This window comes from Dromaius novaehollandiae, chromosome 1, assembly GCF_036370855.1.
Source record: "Dromaius novaehollandiae isolate bDroNov1 chromosome 1, bDroNov1.hap1, whole genome shotgun sequence".
Classification (NCBI taxonomy): Eukaryota; Metazoa; Chordata; class Aves; order Casuariiformes; family Dromaiidae; genus Dromaius; species Dromaius novaehollandiae.
Window position 1 is genome coordinate 216,874,004 of NC_088098.1, and position 23,153 is coordinate 216,897,156.

Sequence of the window (23,153 nt, forward strand, 5' to 3'; positions counted from 1 at the left end):
GATCTGCTCCCGCGTCTGCTCAGCCCCCTCCGTTGGCTGGAGGATCTGCCCCAATCCAGCACATCCTTCATCGTCCCTGAAGGTCACGGCTACCCAGCACTCAGCAGCCCCAAGGAAAGGATGTTTTGGGGCGTGGATTGGAGCCCCACGAGGCTCTTGTCTCCCCTCTATCTTCAGATGTCCCTTCTGAGCCATGTAGAGTCCATCCTGGACTGTGGTGGGCCATTTCTCAGGGCTTTCTCCTGGTACTCAGGGACACAGGTACTGTGACATACTGATGGCAGCTGCCAAGGGACCTGACCCAACACTCCCACATCAGCAGAGAGGCCTGCCAAAAACCCAGATCTAGGAGCTAAGGCCAAACCTAACTAAAGAAGAGCAAGTGCAGGCATTTTCCAACGAGCCCTAGGACCCTGCAGTCTAGCCTTCCTCTCCAGAGGGAAGTGGTGCTTCAGCCAAAATGGACATTAGGGGCCTAGCAGGTGTATTTTACAGTGATGTTCAATCAGGAGGTTGGACTAGGGATGGTATCTCTCCCTACCAGCTTCCCGGAGAAGGGATTCATAGAAGGTGACCCTGAGTTTCATCTGGGCACCAAGAAGCTACAGGACCCAGAAGGCAGTTCCTCAGCCCCTTTGGCAGCCCACCTCCACTCTGAGCTCATCCATTTGCCACGGGGGACACCTCAGTGGGGACAACGCCAGGGAAGGACCCTCTGTGCATCAAGGGATGGGTCCATGCCCCGTCACTGTGCCAAAAGTGAGTGAACAACCATGGTCCTGTGCTGTCACTGGCTCTTCCTCAGGAGGGAACAGAGGAGAAAGTTTGCATAGGGTGATTCATGCGTCTTCTGGCTATGAAATGATGCTGGAACTGTTCAGGGTGGTTTCCTGCAGCCTGCAGGCTCAACATTTCTCCCTATCCTTCCCCCAAAAAAGCCAGCCTTGATTTTCTCTCTCAGATGATGGCTCACACCCTTCAAAAGCACTGGGCTTCGGACCTGTCTAGCTTTATCTCCTAGGTTTCATGGTGCATTTTCACATCTCTCCTTCAGTCCTGGGGTATCCCACTGATGTTTCTTGGCACCTCTATTTTCTAAATTCTATTTTCTGGATGGGTGCAGGCTAACTCAGGCCCCAGCATCGTGCATGGTCAGCTCAGGGCTGTCCCCTGTGGCTGTAGATGCCCTGCTCTGGAGGAGAAGAGTTTCTCCATATGGATGTGATTTATGAGTGGAGATGTCACTGTTAAGGCCTCGCCCCTTCCCGGTGACACCGGTGTGGTTGCAATGTTCTGTTCTTCCAGTTTGCCCTCTAAAGCTGGGTTTGCGGTGTAGGCAGAGGCTCATCGATTCTGGGAAGGGACTTTGGAAGGTCTCCTGTCCAACCTCCTGCTCCAAGCAGGGTCAGTGACGAGGTCAGACCAGGTTGCTGAGGGCTCTGTCTGGTTGGGAACTGCAAATCTCCAAGGATGGGGTATGCACAGGGCAGAGCATAAGCAGGGCCGGCAGCCTCTGGGCCTCCCTTCCTCCCTGCAGCACGGAAGATCAGGCACGAAGCTCTCAGATCCTTGAACATGGTGCCGCAAGGCGACACATCAAAAGGGAAGGTGCAACAGCAATGCCCAATTTGTCCGTACCCAGTGGCTGAAGGACCTCGAGGACCTTGCTGTACTTTACCTCCCTGTTCAGCCCCCAACATGTTGCGGTTTAGTCGCTGTCACTGCCCAACAGCCAATGCAGAACGATGCAAGTTACCCATCAGTGAATGAGGGTTGATGCCAGGATCGTCACCAGAATCGACATAAAATGTTACGATCACACTGAATTTAGTTGTCTGAGTAGAAAACTGAAGTCTACACTCTGGATATTTTTTTGTCCATCTCTAAGTGATGGAAGAGAAAACTTGGTTCCTGTTTTATAGAATTCTGGCTTTTCCTAGAAAATCTCAGTTGCTGTCTTCTTGTCAGAGAGTGGCAAATTCTTGGGCAAAAAAAAAAAATCTCTTGGGACTTTGCTTCCCTTTTCTTCCTTTTTAGGAGTGCTGTGCTTTTCTGAAAAGCAGAAACAAAAGAGAGAAGCAAGGTCACATGAGCTGTTCCACACAAAAAGCTGCCTAGATGATGCAGGACATAAAACAGATGTCCTCATCTCCACTTCAGAAGAACTGTCCAGCTGGGTCTCCTCTGCAACAGAGGGGCCAGGATGCCGGGGTTCCTTCCCCATTTGCTCTGTCAGCCTATTTCTCATTCCTGTGCTTCAGTCTGGGTATCCTTTAGTGACCACACAGTGTCTGGAGACACCTGAGGGAGCTCTGGGTTTACAAGCAGCACCCCAGGAAAACCCAGATTTGTCCAGGGAAATGCAAAGGGGAACCAGTATGTGGCCAGATATCGCCTCATAAAGCAGCAATATTGTGATATATTGGGGGTAGATTAAGCTTATTTGGGGGGAATCCTTGTTTCAAGTAGCAGTGTGAAAGCTCTTTTAATCAGGAACATGTGTGCGTGGGGATCCCTGGCAATCACAAGGGTCTTCACCGTTGTGGTAGAGCCACCGGACAGGGAATCCCAGGGGCCTGGTGCCAGCCATGACCACAGGCAGCACTGAGCAACCTTCACCTCTTGGCGAGGAAGTCACCGGTCAAATATTTGCCATCGCCACCGGTGTGACTCACCCACCTCCAGCCCAGGAACCGCCAGCCCGAAAGCTGAGTGGTCCCTGCACGATCCTGGCAGGTGAACGGTCCTTCCTGAGTCTGGGAGCATGACATAACCCAACGGAGGGAAGCAGCAACAGGAGCTGACGATGGAGCAAGAGAACCACATGTATTGGGTGTAAATGCCCAGTGGTCCTGTCTACAGGGACCTGATGCATCTGCCTGCTGGGGGGACGCTGGCACAGAGGAGACCTTGCCAAATGCTCTGGCTCTGACAAAGAAAGAGCCCCTTGTTTAAATGCGAAGCATTACATCTGCAATTTCTCCCCTTCTCCACGCTGTGCTGCCTCACAGGGCATGTGAGTGGCTCGTGGTGGGGAGGAGAGACTGCTATGGGGGCCAGTACCCCAAACCCACATGGGATGGGGCTGGAGGGAGGATTTCAGCCTCAGAGCAATGGAGCAGGTAGGGATGAGCTAGGGTGGTCACAGGGAGGCATTTCTCACATCTCCACTACCCTTAAATCCCTGTGTTGAGACATTGCTCTTTCGAAGCCCATGGTCCGCAAACGAGTAAAGGGAGACCAAGGTGAAATCTGGACCAGCTCCTAGCAGTGAGGCTTGTTTGGTGGTGAGTCCTGGGTGACATCCATGACAAGACGGTGTTGAGCACTGCTCTAGGCAGTGGAGAGCTGCCCCAAACAAGTCCTTTCCTGGTCCTTCCTTCTCCCATCTTGCAGCGTAAATCTGAGAGCAGGGCCCTGAGCTGCTGGTTTCGGAAGTGCCAGAGACTCCTCGGTGAAGGGAAGGGGACAGGCAATACCACAATATTGAATGAAAGGGTGTAGGAAATATGATATTGAATATTGAATATTGCATATTGAATATTGAACGGAGGCAGACAACATCTCCCTTCCTCTTGCCAGCTCATGTTGACCTCTCTTTTCCTTCCCTTTTTCTCACCCTCGCTCCATCTAACGAAGGCCTCACAGCCTGTGCTAAGACAGGCATTGATTAATGCTGTGCCCTTGTAATATGGGATCAGGCTAATGCTTCCTAAACCGATTTAGGTTCTCCAGCTCTTTCTCGGAGCTCTGGCTAAGTCCAGACATCAGACCCAAGTGGTGGGGAATGACCAGGCAGGTGATTAGCAGATGCTGAAATGACCTATCTGCACCCACCCCAGCATCGCCAGGACTCTCCCAATCTCCCACCCCAAGGTATTTAGCTAAAAGGGAAGCAATATTTGCATTTGCTTCGGGCTGCAGTGCAGCCTCTCTCCCCGGCCCATCTCCAAGGCCGGGAGCCAGACGTCTGGTCCCACGGGCTGCGGAGGACACGGCAGCCCTGGCCCCAGGAGAGTGGGTGACACGGCTGTCGAGTGGTTGTGACTCGGGGGCAACTGCTTTGCCAGAGGAAAATCTCTCCAGCTGGAGCTCTGCCTCTGGCACCACGGCCAAAGCAAACAAACGATCGAGGAAATTGTAACAAGTTGGGGGGGAAGTTATTTTAAATCCTTTCCCGCATGGGAAATAGCAGAGGTACCTGCAGGCATCGTGTGCTTTGACCTCCTCACCCCTCTCTGCGGACGCAGTCCGGAAACCAGAGGCAACAGAGGAGCCCGGAGGCAGCGAGCTGAAGGGACACGGTGTGCTCCTCTACCAACCCTTGGGAGCTGGGAGCGTGGCCAGCTCCCACCGGCAGCTGCACACGTTCGGCTGCGTACATTGCTGCCGAGCGCCTGCGGACACCCCGAGGAGAGCTGAGCTCTGGGATGGGCTGGGATTGGGATGTGCCTGGTGCCCCTGCTTCGTAGGGAGCTCCAGAGCCCACTATGAGGGTTAACGAGGCTGCACCCCTCGCTGCAAGGGGAAGCAGCCCAGCTGGTTTTCTACTGTCCCTTTTGGGGTAGCAGAGGGAGATTTTCACCCTGACCGTGCTCACCCCCACCCAGCTCCTCTCCAGAAACCCTTTGGTGCAGCTGGGCTTGCTGAGAGCACGGACACCCCAGGTAGACCTCCAGGACCTCTGGAGGCATCATGACAGGGAGCAGAGTTAACATGGATGAAGAGAGGTGGGTCTTTTGCAGGACGGTGGGGATGCCCAACGTTGGACCATCCTGGTCACTGTTAGAGATGGGCTACTGGCCCAGGTGACTGTGCACAGCTTAGTTCCCCCAGGGCTGGCCACTTGCTTTTGGACTTATTTTTGTTACTACCTGGTATCTGGACCTTTTCTGTGGACTGCTGGAAGACCCCAGTTCTCCCAGTACCTGCATGGGGATGCTGGGTCCCCATGCCTCATTACATCTCTGCTCCACACCACAGTGCCCCATTGTGCTGGATGGGGACAATGACTATTTATAATTTATTGCCATTCAATATATTGTCATTCAGGACATCCATGTGTCAGGAGCTTGGGGCCTTCCAGGGACGGGAAGAACTGCAGAGGAGTGAAAATCCTGAAGGGCTGGGGGGGACATGTTGGCACGGGATGGAGGGGAAGGAGCTGAACGAGTGATGATGGCCAACCTGGAGGTGTTTGCTTTACACTTACCCATGCAAAATCCAGAGATGTTTCCATTCAAAAACCCCAACCCTGTCCTAAAAAGGAGAAAGTGCAATATTTGTAACAATGATGTAGTGAGAGCCCACGACCTTCCTCTTGCAGACCCTCACAGCAGTGGAGGTGGACAAGAGCAAAGAAGGCCACCAAGTGAATCCCACCCCTAGGAAATCTCCTTCATGGGACCCCTGCGTGTCCCAGCTCCAAGCCCTGGGGCTTGCTGGCTGCAAAAACCCATAGATATGGGGGTCTCATCCCCAAAAGAGGACAGTTCCCAGGGTGACTGTGGCACTTGGCCATTGCTTCCCTCTTCCTTTCTTCTTCCTATCTCTGCTGTTCATCTTGGCAGTTTGTCTGAGCTTCGGAGGAGCCGGCGTGGTGGGAGAGGGTGCTCGGGTTCCCTGCTGGATCTCCCCAGCCAGCCAAACCCAGCAATCACTGCGGGGTGGCTTGGGGTGGGTTTCTCACCCTGAGGGACCTCGGCACTCAGCTGGGTTCATTTCCAGCTCCCCCAGCCCTGCTCACGCCTCACTGGGGTCCTGGCTTAGCTCCCTTGAGGGTCCCTCCAGGTCGTGTCCAAATTAAACCTTCACCAACCCCCTAAAGATCCGGCATCTTAAAAATACACCCAAAGTCATTGGTGTCTTCTCATTAACTTGACCCTGCAGATTAATAGTGGATGAAGGAAGGATGAACAACGGGAATGGAGAGATGCTGCAGGACACACCTGCGAGGTGGTTCTGCCTAGGACAGCAATGACACACATGGCCAGGATCCATGAACCCACGAATAGTTCATTCAGGCCTTAAGAGAAAAGAAAACCAATGAGAGGAAGCGACTCGGAGCCTCCAAGGCACATCAGGGTGTGCCGGTGAGAGGAAAGGAAGCCTGCAAAGGGTTTAATCATCTGTGCGCTGAGGGAGGAGAGGATCAGCTCCCCATCCTCCACTGCTGACGTCTGCTGGGCTCTAAGCGAGCAGGTCCGAGAGGAAAACGGGCTGAAACACACAGTTCTTGAGAAACACTGAGACATAGGGATGCCGGATACTTGTAGATTAGATTCCACTTGTACTGAAATAAATGTTTTTTTTTTCTAAATTCCCAGAAAAGGCAAAATTTCCCAGCTTCCACAGAGGTCTGGCAGGATGGGTACTCTGGACTCACAGTCGGCTACAGGGACTTCATCAGACTCAGCAGAAAATTTGGGCTGGGTCCCCTGAAATGTGGGCATGGGACTCATGCGAAGCTCCTTGCACTGGGGGTGGAAGGTTAAACCTAGCGCCAATTTTTCCAGCCCAAATGTCCAGCAGCCAGAAGGCTTCCCCTCCCTTGGGTCTTCCATCCCAGGCAGTAGGATCCATATCATAATCGATGCCAAACACCGATTGTGGAAGGCGACAGAGGGCACCATCAGAATGGAGCTTGGGGGACAAGACCTTTTCCACCCAACACCATCTCTGCCCAACAAATCCATCTGGGGACTCTCCAAAACAGCTTAGCTGCCCATGTGCAGGTGTCATTTGAGACCTCAGTCTCCAGCTGCTTCGTGGACCTTCTCTCCATCCTTTGCCCCCCACTTTGCCACCCCCATGTGAACACTCCAGGCACCCCAGGGCACATCGCAGGGCTCAGGGTTGTGCGTGGCACAACCAGTGGAGCAGTAGGAGCAATGCAGCCAGCTGCAAACACACATTGAGCGTGTTGACCCATTTCCCGGGGAAATTCTGGTTTCCAGGGCTCATTTCAGTCTTGCCAAAGAAAGCAGTTCCTTCAGTATTTCTGCTAGAAAGGGTTTTGCATTTATTTGATTAGTTGCTACAGGTTTGTCTTCTTGGTGCCAATGTTTGTGTTGGGGCAGCAAGCCAGAACACCGCTGCTTTGACCAAGTCTAGGGAGGGTGCAACAGCAAAGCTCTCAACCGCGCTGCATGGGGAAGACTTTGCTGGTGGATGGTTAAAACAAGAGCAAGGTGAAATCAAATGTCGCCTAATCATTAGCCGTCTCTACTGAATCTTCCACCTTAGCAAGGAGTCCAAGGCAAGGTGTGAAGGGTGCAGGATCTCCAGGTGGTCTGGTACTGGGGGAAGGTTCCAAAAAGCCGCTGCCCATCACCTTGTCCTCAGGGCAACCTCCTTCACCATCTCTGGATGTTCAGCGGGTCATTTTGGGCTCTCCCTGGCAGCGAGGCCCGCCTTTCTCCATCCGCGCTGTCCCTGCCGGGAAGAGCGTGAAAACCTCGTAGGAAGGTGCAGCCGCCCGAGGCGGGCGCAGAGCCGCATCCAGCCCCGGGCACAGAAAGCAGACGGCTGCCACCAAGGTGGCCTGCCACCAGCCGTAATGTGATTACTGGAAACATCCAGCCGGCGGAGCAGAAAACAGGCAGCCGAAACGTCTCGCGAGGCCAAATTCAGCCCCAGCTGCCAGGCCTTTTTACCGGGGACTAATTCGATTCAGCAGAGCCGGAGGAGAACGCAGGGCTGAGGTCATTAACTTTGCCCAAGCGTTTTCCCCGAGGAGCTCCGTCTACCTTCTGCACAGGTGAAACGGGTTGTAAAAATGATGGCTGTGCTTGAAGCTCCCATTTCTCCAGCGACAACACGGGGAGCCCAAGATCACTGGTGGTCAGTGGAGGTGGAAGGGAAAGGTCCCAGTGGGAAGATCCCCAGAAGATCCATCACCGCACATTGCACCCCATCGCCGGCTGCCGCTTTGCAGGCTCCATCTCCAAAGAAAGCCGTGGTGGCACAGATGTGGCACCGGCCGGCTCGGGGTGAGACCTCTCCGGAGCAGATTTGCTGGTGGGAAGCAAGTCAGAGCTCCGTGCCTTAACCCCGGCGTGGCTCTCCCGGGATCCCTGCCAAGGGGACACAAAGCGAAAGCTGGGGCCCATCCAAAGCCGGAACGGGAAAGGTGAGTCGCATCTCGCGCCGCGGAGCTGCTCGGAAAGCCAACGCAGCAGCAACCACCAGGCCGAGCTACGTGGAGCCGCAAATGGGGCTTGGACGGGGTTCAGCGCTCCGCGCTTTGCCCATCCGTAATTACGGATGACATCTCCGGGAGGAAATTTCTTTTGATTATCCCAAGCGCTGCCCACGCTGCCAAAAGACCCGTGTGAATTATCGTATAATGAGAGGGAAGGAGGCGGCGGGGAAAGGACTAAGCCCCCGTTTGATTCACTTCCAGACGTCGCTGGCTTTCTCGCAACGACTGCGTTCGGCCAGAACAGCCACCCGTGACCTGGACGGCTTCAAAGGAAGCAGGAAACAATGGGAAATTCCCAAAAGCTGGAGCGTTTTACAGGTTGCCGCGATAAGACCCCACGGCTGCTTTCGTATAACGAAAGCCAGAAGCCCTCCAGCTTCGCAAGCAGCGGGCGGCCGGACTGCAAGCTGCTCATCTCCTCGGGCAGCTTAAAACCAGGGTCACAAAGTCTTTCTGCCCCCGGATGTCTCTGGTTTGGCTTCTCAGAGCCTCGCTCAGCCCCCAAAACGTCATTTAGGCTCTGCCTTTTTCCGGATAACGCCGGGCTGGGCTCGACACGCCGCTGCCCAGCCGTCCCGCGCCCGGTGGGACCTGCTGCCACGCGGAGCGGAGGGGTTGGGGGCTGGCAGGCAGCCACGGCGGCGCTTTTCTTTCGCGCTTCTCGCACTATTTACAGTGTCCCCGCGGCGGGACGGCTGGGCACGACACGCTCACCTTGGGGACCTGCAAGAGCACCCGCGGGGCGAGGAGGCAGGGGGACATGTTGGTTCGCCCTCGGCAGAGCTTGCCCCCGGGGAAGGCAGCCCTGGGGCAGGGCAGCAGCTTGCTGGTAGCTCATCGCTGGAGTGAGTTGTGTCCGTTCTCAGCCGCGTTTCCTCCCGTACAGCCCCAGCCCCCAGCAGGCTTGCTGCAGCACCGGGGAAAGCCCTGGGCTCCCACCGAAGCCTGCTCTGCATGTTTGCACAGGGCGTTTTCTGCTCTGCTCCGGGACCAGACAGCTTTTTTTCCCACGATTTCCGCTTCCCCAGGGGCAGCTGACAGAGCCGGGAATTTCACCAGGGCACAATCCTCGGCCCAGCCCGGGAAGCCCACAGAGCAGAGGGACAGCTCCAGCCTTACTGCGGCTGCAAATATTCAGGGTCGCTCCTGCCAGCGCCTCGCTCCCCTGCAGTGCCGCCGCTCGCCTTGGCCGCGGGCTCCGGCCCGGATCGATGAAAGCCCGCGTTGTCCGGGGGAGCCAGCGGCAGCATCCAGCCCGGCTGCAGCATCCCGGCGCGACGCGGGCTGAGCACTCACCCAGCTCGCTCCACTTCCCGGCAGCCAGGCCCGGCTCCTCCTGCCCGAAACCCCCCTGCAGCTGGATGGGCAGCGCTGGGATCCAGCCGGATCCTCCGCGACGAGACGATGCCAGGGAGCATCTGGCTAAAAAAGGATGGAGGAGAATAATTTCAAAGGGAAAACGAGCCTTATCGCGGTCCTGCACAGTTTTGGCATCCCTGGGCCCTTTCACACCCGCCGTGTCCCCCGGACGCCTTTAATTATTGCACTTTAATAGCCGCGCGCAGGAAGCGCCGGGGCTTTTACTGCCTGGTTAATAAGTACCAAAGGCATCGCCCGCCGCCGCTCTCCCCGCCGCAAACGCGGCCGTTTTCGCGCCACCCGGCCCAGCCCCTCGCTGCCAGCCAGCTGCTCGCTGCTGCCGCGAGACCCTTCCCCAAAATCCAGCCATTTGGGCGGGGGGGGGGTCCTGCATCTGCGGCAATCCAGCTGTTTGCATTTGGGAGCAACCCAGCCCCACGCAATCCTGCTGTTTCTCATTCAGCCAGACCCCGGCCGCTGCAGCGGACCCCCTCCAGCTGTTTGCAGTGGGTGGGGGCTCTGCCTGTGGCATCCAGCTGTTTGCACAGGAGATCCCCCCCTCCCGCCACCCTCCCTGATGTTATTCGCACCCGGGGGTCTCCAGACCCCCAGAGGTTCACCCTTGCGGCACCCATCTGCAATCCAGCTGTTTGCAGACACTACTGACATCCAGCTGTTTGCGGTGCCACCACCCAATCCAGCTGTTAGAGACCCGCTGCCCACCAATCCAGCTGCTTGCAGACACTATTGCAGCCCAGCTGTGTGCAGCACCGCCCAACCCAGATGTTGCACCGTCTGATCCAGCTGTTAGCGACCCATTCCCCACCAATCCAGCTGTTGCACCCCCCCCAAGCCCACCCCGATCCAGCTGTTGCAGCCCCCACCCCGATATCCAGATGTTACGTGCTGCCCCTCCCCATAATTCAGCTGTCCCAGCTCCCCATCCAGCTGTTGCCCCATCCAGCTGTTGCAGACCCTTCCCCGTCCTCCCCCGCAGGTGCCGGGGCCGAGCCGGGGCCGGGCCGGGGCCGGGCCGGGGCGGAGCGGGGCGGGCCGGGGCGGAGCGGGGCTGGCGGCCGGCAGGAGCGGGGCGGCCCCGGGGCCGGGCGCCGCTGCGAGCCCGGTGCATCGCGTTGCCGGTAAGTGCCGCGCACCGGAGGGCAGGACCGAACCGCGCCGCGTCGGCTCCGGCCGAACCGAACCGGGTCAAACGGAGCAGGGGCAGATCGGGCCGAACCGGAGCGGGTCAAGCCCAAAAGGGTCGGGCCGAACCGGAGCGGGTCAAACCGAACCAGATGGGATCAGGCCGAACTGGACCGGGTCCAAACGAACCGGGTCAAATTTTGGGGCCGGACCGAACCGGACAGGATCGGGCCGACCCGGACCAGCTGGGGCTGAAGCAGGCTGGGTTGAGCCAAAGCAGCCGGAATCGGGGCGAACTGGATCAGACCTAACTGAACCAGACTGGGTTGGATCGAACCGAACCGTTCCAGATCAAAACGAACTGGACGGGATCGAATCAGTCTGAACTGGACCAGTCCAGAGAGAACTGGACCAGTTTGAACTGGACAGGCTTGAACCGAACCGCACTGGGTCCTGCGGGGCTGCAGCGCTTCGGTTGGGCTTTGGGGTGACACCGGCACCGGCTCGAGGCGCTGCCAGGGGCAGGCGTGTGTGTGTATACATGTGTGTGTGTATCTCTATCTATATATATGTACATGTATATATGTATAGTTATACATTTATATGTATAGAGGGGTGTATATATATAGATATACCTGTTTGTGTGTGTTTGCATACCTGTGAGGCATCTATATATATGTATAGAGGTGTATATATATGTATGGGGGTGTATGCACATGGGTACAGAGGTGTATATGTATTTGTATATACATTATAGAGGTGTATATGCTTGTAAACATGTATATGCATGTGTGTGTGTGCACATGTACATACATGCACCCGTGCACGTGGGTGAAGCTACGGGTGTATTTGTGACTACGGGTATGTGCGTGTTTGTGTATGTGTATGGTCCTATACACGTGCGTATAGGTGCACGTGCGCGTATAGGCGCTTGCAGCTATACGTGTGCTCCGCAGCCTGGAAAGGTCCCGCTGGCAGCGAGCGCGGCACCAGGGGAAGAGCTCTCCCGGCTGCCGCTTCCCCTCCGGAGCCAGCAAATTCCCAGCAGAGGCTGGGACAGCTCGTGACGGGATTAACTCCTGCCCTTCCCGGCTCCGCAGGAAAGAGCGGAGGATGCCGGCGGGCTTAGCTCCGGCAGCGGAGGGAAGGGCCGTGCGGGGAGCCCGGGCGAGCTTGGAAACCTTCCCCTTCCCTCCGGCTCCCTTTCGGGAAGGGCCCTGCCGTGCCGTAATCCTCCGCTCCGAGTTCACACCGCGAAACAAAGCGCAGGGGCAGGCCGGGGCGGCGGCGTGGTCCGACCAGAACGGCCGGCTCTCCGGCAGCTCTGTCTTTCCCCCTTCTCCGATCGCCTTTCCCTGGCTAATCCCGGGTGCAAAGGAAGCCGCCGGTCCCACCACAGCAAGGGCTTTTCCTGTGCATTTTTTTTCCCAGACAGACAGAAACGCTCATGGACCAGGGAAAAGCGGAGCAGGGAACGGCTCTGCCCCCGCGGCTGGATAAATCCCGTTATCCCTGTGCATTTTCAGCAGCGCGGGGCTCGCCGGGCGCCTCGGCTTCGCGGGAAAACCGCGGTTTCGGCACGTGCCAGGCGCGGGAGCAGCCCCCGCTCGCCCGTTTTTTTGGGGAGAAAGCACGCTGACCTGGCGCTTTCGCTTCCACCTCCGCCAAAAAGGAGAACTGGGCCCGTCGCGCTCCGTCCCATTAAAAAATGCGATTTAAAAGCAAAGACCGGAGTTAAAAACGGATCGAGAAGGGTAAAACTTGTGACAAGCCCCATTGGACCCAGTAAAGCGAAGCTCAGGAGGATCAACTTGTGTATTTGCACGCCGGCGGTGAAAAGCTAAGAAAAACCATTTCCTTAAAATGTCCATTAAAAAAAAAAACCCGGCGTTCCGGGCGGTTTGGGCCCTTTTTCCACCCATTGCTCAGAGCATCCTCGTTTCGCCGCTAGGCCCCAACTTTTTGGCTCCCGCGATTAATTTGCAAAGGGTCGGCCTTAAAACCAAAGCGACATGCTAGACCCAGCGCCAACACAGCCCCAGCTTTGCGCTAGCGGCTGCTGGATTCTCTGGTGTCTCGTAGCGAGGCTGTGCTCGGCGGGCGCTCTGGCAGGCTCCCCCGCTCCAGTGAAAGTTTAGGTGGCTGCAAGGAGATGGGAAGGGGTGACGGGAGCAACGCCGCCGCCTCGGCTGGCTCTGTCCCCCCCCCACCCTTGGGTGCCCTCCTCGTGCCCAGCTTTGCAACACAGGAACGTCAGCGGAGGAGCCTGAAAGCGAGGGCAAGCCCCGACCGCGAGCCTCGGCCGCGGCGGGCGGCCCGGCCAGCCGGCCGTTCCGGTCGTGCCGCTTTCGCTGCCAGCCCTGCCCCGGCGCCCGGAGCTGGCTGCCGCGGCTGCAGAGCTCGCCCGGGGCACCCACGGGTGCTGCTGGCTGAGTGCCGCCACCGGCACGGCACGCGGGCGTGTGCGTGGAGGGGTGCATGCGTGTGGGTCTGTGTGCGTGCGTGTGGGGGGGGGTCTGTGTGCATGCATGTGTGTTGGAGTGTGCATGCATGTGGGTCTGTGAGCGTGTGTGCATGCATGTGGATGGGTCCGTGTGCATGTTTGCATGCGTGTGGGTCTGTGTGCATGCGTGCATGCATGCATGTGGGTCCGTGTGCATGCGTGTGTGTTGGGATGTGCATGCGTGTGCGTCTGTGAGCACGTGTGCATGCATGTGGGTGGGTCGGTGTGGACGTGTGTGCATGCGTGTGTGTTGGGATGTGCATGTGTGTGGGTCTGTGTGCATGCATGTGTGTTGGGATGTGCATGCGTGTGGGTCTGTGTGCATGTGTGCGTGCATGTGTGTGGGTCCGTGTGCATGCGTGTGTGCATGCGTGTGGGTCCATGTGCATTCATGTGTGTTGGGAAGTGCATGCATGTGGGTCCGTGTGCATGCATGTGGATGGGTCGCCGTGCATGTATTTGCATACGTGTGTGTTGGGGCGTGCACGCGTGTGGGTCTGCGTGCATGAGCGTGCGCGTGCGTTTGGGTCCATGTGCACGCATGCATGTTGGGATGTGCATGCCTATGGATCTGTGTGCATGAGTGTGCATGCGTGTGCTGGGATGTGCATGCCCGTGTGCAAGCATGTGCAGGCCTGTGTGTTGGCGTGTGCATGCGTGTGGGTCCATGTGCACGCGTGTGTTGGCGTGTTCACCTCTGTGGGTCTGTGCACACCTGTGAGCTGGGGGTGTGCGTGCGTGTGGCTCCGTGTGCACGCGCGCCCATGCGTGTGCGTCGGGCTCTGTGTCGACGCGGGTGCCGGCGCACCGCACGTGGCCGCCTCCGTGTGCACGTGCCCACACGCGTGTCGGGGCGGGGGGCAGGCGGCCCGTGGCCGTGCCAGGGGGGCCCCACCGCGCCGCCCCGTCCCGGGGTTTCTGTTCCTCGTTTCGGGGCCGTGGGGCAGGAAAAGGAAGCGTTGCTCCGCGGGCAGCGCACAGCGCCCGGCGGGTCCCCAGGGCCACCTTCCCCGTGGCAGCGATCCCGTGAGCACGCTGGGGACGGCGGGAGCACCCATGGGTGCCGGCGGCGGGATGGGTGCCATGGGGGTGGGACGGAGGCGGCTTGGGGGTCCGGGGACCCCGGGATGGGGCAGTTCACGGCCCCCCTGGGGCTGCTGTCAGCTCCGAGGTGGCAGAGGAGGGTGCAAGGACTGGTTGGGTGCAGGGGGACGGGGGGGCAGGGAGGCTTAGGAGGGTGCAGGGGACACAGGGGGGTGCAGGGAGCCAGGGTAGGGTGCAGGGGGGCACAGCAGGGTGCTGGGGGGCTCAGGAGGCTGCAGGGGGGCTCAGGGGGCAAAGCAGGGTGCAGGGGGGCACAGTGGGGTGCTGAGGGTCTCAGGAGGGTGCAGGGGGCTCAGCGGGTGCAAGGGAGCTCAGTGGGGTGCTGGGGGGCTCAGGAGGGTGCAGGGGGACTCAGGAGGGCGCAGGGGGGCACAGTGGGGTGCTGGGGTCTGTGCAAAGTCAGCCCACCCGGAGGCTAAGTGAGGTGACCAGGGCCAGGCAGGAGGGCGGTGGCGGAGCACGAAGAGCACCGCGGGGGCCGCCGCTTTCGCGGCAGCCGCTGGCTTTTCTCGAGTTTCTCGGCGCTTGCTTTTTACGGCGCGCGAGCCTTTCTGGCGGCGAAGCCGGCTCCGGTTTCATCCCTCCGCGCCGGGCCTCCCCCCGGCACCGCTCCTGCCCCCGGCCCCCGCTGTCCTCTCGCCCACCTCCCCAACTCAACGGCAGGAGACACCAGCCCCAAACATCTCGGGGGACAGGCGCTGAGCGCGTGGGTGCTCAGCCCGGCCGGGCAGCCTGGCGCGGCCGTAGGGTTTTGGCACCCCCTGCAGAAGCGGAGGCAACGCTGCGGCCACGCTACCGTCCATGGACACCGCGCCGGACATCTCCAGGGCGGCTCTGGGATCGGGGCTGTTGGGTCTTGTGCAAACCTGGTGGGCCGCGAGCTCCTCGGGTGGTGCCACCGAGGTGGCCTCCTGCCCCGGGGATGGAGATCCCCCACCGCCCTAAATCGATGGGGAAAAGGGGCGTTTCTAGGGCACGATCCGGCAGAGCTGAGCCGGGGAAGACGACGGGGAAGGCCGGGGTGGTGGCATGGTGCAACATCATGGGGCAGAAGCTGGGTTTAACTCAGGAGGGAAGACGTGGCCTCAGGACCACGCATGGTGCACAACCCGCTGCTGACCGGGGCTGCCGTGGGTTGTCGTTCACAGGCGCTGCCGACGGAGAAGGCCCTGGCGGTGGGGCTGGGACCATGGAGAACTTCACGGCTGTCAGTGCCCGGAACTCGTGCACCTTCCACGAGGAGTTCAAGCAGGTCCTGCTGCCCCTGGTCTACTCGGCGGTGTTCGTGATCGGGCTGCCCCTCAACGCCGTCGTCATCGGGCAGATCTGGCTGTCCCGCAAGGTGCTCACCCGCACCATGATCTACATGCTGAACCTGGCCATGGCCGACCTGCTCTACGTGTGCTCCCTGCCGCTCCTCATCTACAACTACACCCAGAAGGACTACTGGCCCTTCGGGGATTTCACCTGCAAATTCGTCCGCTTCCAGTTCTACACCAACCTCCACAGCAGCATCCTCTTCCTCACCTGCATCAGCGTCCAGCGGTACCTGGGCATCTGCCACCCCTTGGCCCCCTGGCACAAGAAGAAGGGCAAGAAGCTCACGTGGCTGGTGTGCGTGGTGGTGTGGCTCCTGGTCATCGCCCAGTGCTTGCCCACCTTCGTCTTCGCCTCCACGGGCACGCAGAGGAACCGCACCGTGTGCTACGACCTCAGCCCCCCCGACCGCTCCGCCAGCTACTTCCCCTACGGCATCACGCTGACCGTCACCGGCTTTCTGCTCCCCTTCGTGGCCATCCTGGCCTGCTACTGCAGCATGACCAGGATCCTGTGCCAGAAGGACGAGCTCATCAGCTTGGCCGTGCGCAAGAAGAAGGACAAGGCCATCCGCATGATCGTCATCGTGGTCATCGTCTTCTCCGTCAGCTTCTTCCCCTTCCACCTCACCAAGACCATCTACCTGATCGTCCGCTCCTCGCCCGGCCTGCCCTGCCCGGCCCTGCAGGCCTTCGCCATCACCTACAAGTGCACGCGGCCCTTCGCCAGCATGAACAGCGTCCTGGACCCCATCCTCTTCTACTTCACCCAGCGCAAGTTTCGGGAGAGCACCCGCTACCTCCTCGAGAAGGTGAGCTCCAAGTGGCGGCACGACCACTGCGTGAACTACGGCTCGTAGCCGGGGAAGGAGCCGGCCCGGCAAAGGCAGCGCCGGGGCCGGAGACGGAGCAATTTTGGCTTTGAGCCACCACCGACGGAGCTGAGGTGGCATCAGCTGGAGGCCGGGGTGGTGGGCCTCCATCCAGGGCGAGGAGGATGACATCTCTCGAGCTTTCAGCACTTGCTGTTGTCCCCTCTGCCTCGGTTTCCCCATCCGCCGTGAAGAACTGGGCGCTGTAAATAGCCGGCGAAGCAAACGGGGGGCACGGGAGCCCCGGGGAGGGCTCGTCCGTGCGTCTGCCAATGCCACCGGCGGGATGGAGGACGGGCCGGGGTGAGCCCGGCGCGGGGCAGTCCCCGCTCACGGACCTTTAGGCTCGATACATTTTGCCGCAGAAACAGTTTTCCATCACCGGAGATGCGGGCAGCGCCGCATCCCGGCTGGGCTGAGCCTCGGGGACGGACGGACGGACGGTCTTGGCCGTCTCCCGGGACCCGCGGGGCTGCGGCGGGCGTGCCGCGAGCGCTGTCACCTGCCCGGGCCGTTCGCGGGAGTTAATATTCTTGAAAATGTCTCTGATCGTATTAAAATGAAGGAAAGGATCGTGTTTTATATGGGTGAAACCCGCCCGCCTTGGACCATATATTCCATGTATATAATAAACCTCCCCCCTTCCAAATACATATATGTGCACAAATACCTATACACAATTATCTACACACATAGACACATATACATATAATACACACATATATACATGCATACACACATGCGATACATATATATATGCACATCTGCACCTATAGATACGTATGTATTTGTGCCGTTGGCGCAGCAGCTACATCTAAGCAGGGGCAGGTTTGCAGCGCGGCGCAGAATATGCCTCACCGATATTCTCTATCCTATATATGCGTCCTATATATAGGATATTCCACCCTATTTACATTGTGCATATCTATAAAGTGTTTGTAGGTGGGCGTATGGTATATATAGGTATACATGCACATGGGGTGTTTCTATCGCTCTCCGCAGAGCCTTGTTCGGTGGTTTATAGGGCAAGTCTATATGGGGACTATACTGTTAAATGGCCTTTGGGTGCTCGTGAGCCCGGGCCCCCCTCGCTGTCCCCAGAAGTCCCCCGTGGGTCTGGGCACGGTCCCCGGGCGGCGGGACGGGGACGGGCCCCCTCGGCTGCCGGCGGCCCCGGCGGCGTGGCAGCGGGACGGGACCCTCGCAGCTCTCCCAGCTCTTCCCAAACAAAGGAAAAGCGAGCGGGGTGCCGGATGGCCGGACTCGGCACGGCCTCTCCGCCCGGACCCAGGAGAGGGCGCAAAATATTCAGATTTGGAGAAATCTGGTTTCAGTCTAGAAGTTGTCCACACGGATGGCAGCGGGGGTGGAGGGAGCCGGGCTGGGGGGGCCCATCCGCACCCCGCCTTCGCTCGGGTCACTCTGCCTCCTGCCTCCAAAACTCGGCCAAAAAGGGCCCAGCGAAGAAGGGACGTGCGGATGGCAGAAATACCCCTGCGGGGGCAGAAATGTCCCCGCGCGGAGCGACTGCCCCGGGGATCGCCAAGCCGCAGGGCCGATGTCGCACCGAGACGGTGCAAATATTGGCCCTGGGTGGGGGGGGGGGGCAAACGCCAACTCAGGGTGCTTTTAAGAGCCCTGACTCATGCCGTCACCGGGCGCCCAAATATTTGCCCCCTTTTGCTGTTTTCCCGCACAAGCGGGTGGGGAAGGGGCCGGAGGGCAGGGCCCGGGGGGGGGGGGAGCAGCGATGCGGCCCCGAGGCCGCCCCGAGGGCCTGGGAGCAGCGGGGGGGGCCCATCGGCCGCTTTCCTCTGCCAAAGTCTCCAACCATCCCCCCTCCGCGGGAGGAAACCCCGCCTCCGGGGAAAGTTTATTTGAATGCAACAAATAAAAAAGAAGGGGGAGAGGAGAAAGGCAAAAAAAAAAGAGGGTGGGAGAAACAAAAAAGAGGGAGGGGGGAAAAAAGAGGGAGGGAAGAAAAAGGAGGGGGGAAAAAAAAGAGGGAGGGAAAAAAAGAAGGGGAAAAAAAGAGGGAGGGAAAAAAAGAGGGAGGGAGAAAAAAGAGGGAGGGAGAAAAAAAGAGGGAGGGAGGAAAAAAAAAAGAGGGAGGGAGAAAAAAAAGAGGGAGGGAAAAAAAAAAAAAAGGAGAGAAAACAAAGCGGGAGTGATGAAGCCTGCTGGCAGCCCGGAGGAGGAGCGGGGCCGGGCGGTGCCTGCGGCGGGGCCGGGGCCGGGGCCGGGGCCGGCGCGGCGCGGCGCGGGGGCGGCGCGGGGGCGGCGCGGGCGGGGGGGGCGGCGGCGGGGGGGCAGACAATGGCGGAGGGGGGCAGCGGCCGGGGGGCCGCGGCGGGCCGGCGGCTCCCGCCCGCCTCCTCCCCGCCTTCCTGCTCCCCGCCTTCCTCCTCCTCCTCCTCCTCCTCCTCCTCCTCCTCCTCCTCCTCCTCCCCGGGCAGGAAAGTTTCGCCGCTGCCCGCCGAGCCGCCGGGCCGGGCGCCGCGCAGCCTGGCCCCCTCGGTGCGCCAGCTCTCGCTGCGCTTCGCCGAGCCGGAGCCGCCGCCGGGCCCGGCTCATGCCCCGGGGGGGCCGCCGCGGGCCGCGGCGCTGAGCGCGGAGCCGCCGCGCTGGCCCAGCGTCCCGGCGATGCGCAAACTCTTCGGCGAGAGCTGCCGCCAGGAGCCGGTCGACGCGGCGCGGCGGGGCGGCGGCGGCGGCAGCGGCGGCGGCAGCGGCGGCGGCGGCAGCGGGGGAACCGGGCGGGGGGCGCCGCCGCCGCCGCCGCCCCGCAGCCGCGTCCCGCACCCGGCGCTGCGGGCGGCGCAGCCGGGGCCCGGCCCGCATTCCTGGCATAGCTCGGCCCAACCGCAGCCGCCCGCCTCCTCTTCCTCGGCCCGCGGCTCCGGCAGCGAGGAAGAGCCGCCGGCGCCCGGCCGCTGCTCCGAGGGCTCGGCGGGCAGCGAGGGCGAGGGGCCGCCCTCCGCCGCCCGCAAGCGCTCGGGCCGCAAGAAGAAGAAGAAGGACGCGCGGGACGCCGAGGGGACGGCGGGCGCGGAGGCCGGCGGCGGGCATGGCTTCGGCGGGCCGCCGGGCGACGCCGAGGGACGGCGGCCGCGGGCGTGGGGTGGCCCGGAGGGCGGCGCGGCGGCCCCCCGCTACGCGGCGGCGGTGGCCCCCGTGCCCGTGGTGGCCCGCGTCTCCAAGGTGAACCTCCTGCCCTTCGCGGCCAGCCCCTGCGGGTCGCGGAGCAGCAGCCGCTACTCCAGCACGGAGACGCTGAAGGAGGAAGAGCACGTCGGGGCGTGCTGGCCCAGCCCGAGCCGGGCTTTCCAGGTGGGCTACGGCGTGTACCGGTCGCCCAGCTTCGGGCCGAGCGACGGCCTGGCGCGAGGGCAGCCCCAGGTCCGCGTCCGCCCCAAGCTGCCCCTGGGCATGGCCAAGGCGAAGCAGGACTTTGCAAGCGAGAGCCTGCAGCAGCCCGGGCCGGACGGGGAGAGAGCCAAACACCGCAAGTCCTTGTCCAACCCCGACATTGCCACCGAGACGCTGACTCTCCTCAGCTTCCTCAAGTCAGACCTCTCGGAGCTGAAGGTGAAGAAGAAGGGGGTGAGGATCGGGCTGCCGGAGGAGGCAGCCCTCGGCGGCAGCAGGTACGAAAGCTGCCCCGGCCCGGCCGGCCACCCCCTGGCAAGCCGGGGCCGCCACGGGGCTCAGTCGCCGGCCCGGTGGGCGCCGGGCGAGCGGCCCACCCTCAAGGACCTCACGGCCACGTTGCGGCGCGCCAAGTCGTTCACCTGCTCGGACAAGTCGGGGACGCGCCGGCTCTTCCTGCAGAGCGCCATGAAGCAGAGCTCCTCCGAGCTGCTCCTGGCCAGCACCGGCGGCAACGACGGGGCGGCTTCGGACGGCGACGGCGGGCGGAGGGGAGACGACGACGTGCTGCCCGTGGTCATCCAGGACCAGTACATCCAGGAGGCGCGGCAAGTCTTTGAGAAGATCAGCAGGATCGGCCGCCAGCAGGACTACGGCTTCGCGGCGGAGCAGAAGGACAGCGGAGGTGTGGAAGGCGCCAGGGAGTTTGCAGAAGCCACGAGGGGAGCGGACGCCTCGCTCCCAGCGAGGACGGAGAGCAAGCGGTGTTGGAAGGAAGCGGAGTCCGAGGAGAACCTCTCTCGCAGGAAGTCCGTGGAAGAGCTCTCGGGTCACGAGTCGAGCCTGACGGACGAGGGCATCGTCACAGAGCCGGAGCCAGGGCCCGCCGCGGTGGCCTTCACGGATCTGCATCAGGCCGTGGCGGGCTGGAAGTTGCCCGACGGCGCCGCAGCAGACAGCGAGGCTCTTCGAGCCAACAGCGGCGAAACGCCTCTGCCTGCTCGGCTGTACCACGACGTCGCGCCGGTGGAGGATGCTCCGGCCGGCAAACTCATGGCCCAAGCGTCCTCCGAGGCGCCCACGACCCCAAGCACCATGCGGCGCCGGAGGAAATTCCCCTCCGTGGGCACCAACGGGTCCGACTCCAGCGCCGGCAGCAACGGCGAGTCCAACGGAGAAGCCTACCGCTCGCTGAGCGACCCCATGCCCCACCGGCGCTGCCCCGTCGCGGAGGAGCCCAGCGCCTTCTCCGTCGACAGCAACCTCCTGGGCTCGCTGGGTGCCAAGGCGGGCATGCCCGAGTCCTCGGCCGTCTCGCTGTGCGAGTACGCGGGCAGCGCGGCCAGCGACCTGTCCGTGTGCAGCGACGGCCTGCGGGATTACAGCACCGTCATCAAGAACATCGTCAGCCAGCCCGGGGCCATGGACAAAGTCATCGACGAGAAGGGCAACGGCAAGACCATCAAGAAGAAGTCCTTCAGCGACCCCAGCCGCCGCGGCCAGCTGGCCAGCGCCGGCTTCGAGGGCCCCGGCGAGGCCATCAGCGAGATGGAGCCGAGCATCCCGCCGTCCAGCAGCGAGCCCATCCTCTCGGAGCAACGGGCCGACCAGGAGGCCGCCAAGCCGGCCGAGCGCAGCGGCTCCGGCGAGGCCGGCCGCGGCTACGGCTTCGACCCCAAGCTCGCCGAGGTCTTGTCTCCCCGCGTGCTCAGGCGCAGCTCCAAGAAACGCACCAACCGGGCGGCCCACCAGGAGAACCGCCCGCCGTCCTCCTCGGCTCCGGCGCCCGGCGCCTTCGGCAAGGCCCGGCCGCCCTCCAAGCACGTCCGGCACACCAGCGAACCCGCCACCTTCGTCCCCATCTCCGGAGCCGAGCCTCGCGCCTCCCTCCACCCCGGCGTCCCCGCGTCCGCGCCGGAGCCGTCCCGGCTGCCCGTCAAGTCCCTCCCTGCCCTCCAGCCGCCCTCGTTGGAAGACGTCACCAAGCGGTACATGTTGGCCCTCAACTCAGGTGACTCCTCGCCCCCCGGCACGGCGGACGCGCCCCGCTCCTCGCCCGCGACGCCCACCGCCGCCGAGCCCAAGCTCCCGCGGTGCCCGCGGCAGCCGGAGGACCACGGCGCCGCGCCGGCCCCCCGCAGCAAGCCGCAGGTGGTAAGTGCCCCCTCTCTCCCCAGGTGCCTCCAGGGGTGCTTCCCACCAGAAGCCCTCGCGTCCTCCTGGCTTTTCCCCCCCGGCGATGGCCGAGCGGGAAGTCCAGCCTTTTCCGGGCGGTTCCCAGGGCTCCGGGAGCGAGTTCCCCCGGAAGCGGGCTCTTTCCCGTTTTGCATGTTGCAATTTAAGGTTTTATCCCGTTTTCGCAGTAATTAATGCGGATGTTGATACCGGCAGCGCCCGGGCTGGTGGGTACCTACTTCTGCAGCTTCGGGGCTGCAGAGCGCAGCCTCGCGTTTTGGGGGGCATCGGGGAAACCCTCTTTCCCAGCGGCCTGGGGGAATTTGCAGGCGTTTGAGTATCTGCGGCCGCCTCTCGTGCCCTCGGGTCGCCGAGGCTGAAGGCCACGTGCATCCCGGCGGAAACGCGTTGGCTAATGATGGTCCCCCCACCACCACCACCGTTTTTGCCTCCGGCTCGTGCAATCGTTCAACTTTTGTTTCAGGGTCTTTCCTCCCAGCTGGATTTTGTGCACTTTCCCCTGGGGGTTTCGCCGCCGCATCGGTGTTTTTTCCCCATCTCCATCCCCGTTTCTATTTTGGGAGCTCCCCGGAGCGGAGACTTTCTCGCGCCCTGCTTTTTCCCGGGCGCTTTGCTTTCCTCCCCGCAGCTGCGGATGCAGAAGCGGTGCCGGGGCGCGAGCTCAGCACTGCCGCCTCCCCCCGCGCGGCGCCGGCCCCGGCTGCTCCGCTCACCCACGGCGGCTTTTAATAACTCGTCACGAAGCCCCGTGGGCTGCAGCGGCCCCGGCAGAGGCCAGAAATACCCGTTCCCGCGGAGCAGGGAGGTTTTTCCGGCGAGGCCAGCATCCCAGCGGGCATCTCCAAACGGGGGCCAGGGCACTTTCCGGATTGCACCTTAGGGTCGGGCCTGGGGAGTGCGGCCAGGGGGGCGACAGGCCTGTTTTCCCCCCTTTTCCATGCCTGGGGCGCCCCGAATCGCCCCGGGGGGTGGGAGGGAGCGGGGCCGGCCGAGCTCCCAACCGCGCTGCAGGCGCGCGGGAAAGAATTGGGGATTTCTCCCGCGTTTGCAAGAAAAAGTCGGAGCTGACGGCGGGGAAGAGGAGCCGG

At 61.4% G+C, this 23,153-nt stretch overlaps 2 protein-coding genes across 4 annotated transcripts in view; both read left to right on the top strand.

Moving 5' to 3' along the window:
* The first annotated feature begins 10,665 nt into the window (after window positions 1-10,665).
* On the top strand, window positions 10,666-17,151 carry P2RY6 (pyrimidinergic receptor P2Y6). Of its 2 annotated transcripts, none has more exons than XM_064505232.1 (2): window positions 10,666-10,701; window positions 15,461-17,151. In XM_064505232.1, the coding sequence occupies exon 2, from the start codon at window positions 15,502-15,504 to the stop codon at window positions 16,486-16,488; it is 987 nt and encodes a 328-aa protein (XP_064361302.1). In that variant the 5' UTR covers window positions 10,666-10,701; window positions 15,461-15,501; the 3' UTR covers window positions 16,489-17,151. The 2 variants fall into 2 exon arrangements, with proteins under 2 accessions (XP_064361302.1, XP_025953727.1); XM_026097942.2 differs by lacking the exon at window positions 10,666-10,701 and adding an exon at window positions 14,181-14,234.
* Window positions 17,152-18,801: 1,650 nt separating this feature from the next.
* Window positions 18,802-23,153, top strand: part of ARHGEF17 (Rho guanine nucleotide exchange factor 17) — a 35,459-nt gene continuing 31,107 nt past the window's right edge. For both annotated transcript variants that reach the window (XM_064505234.1, XM_064505233.1), the window contains exon 1: window positions 18,802-22,023. In XM_064505234.1, coding sequence (XP_064361304.1) covers window positions 18,817-22,023 — 3,207 coding nt within the window. In that variant the 5' untranslated portion in view covers window positions 18,802-18,816. The remainder of the gene's footprint in view (window positions 22,024-23,153) is intronic.

Bases quoted from the DNA above. Each gene is read 5' to 3' on its own strand.
- P2RY6 (XM_064505232.1), top strand. From the start codon at position 15,502: ATGGAGAACTTCACGGCTGTCAGTGCCCGGAACTCGTGCACCTTCCAC.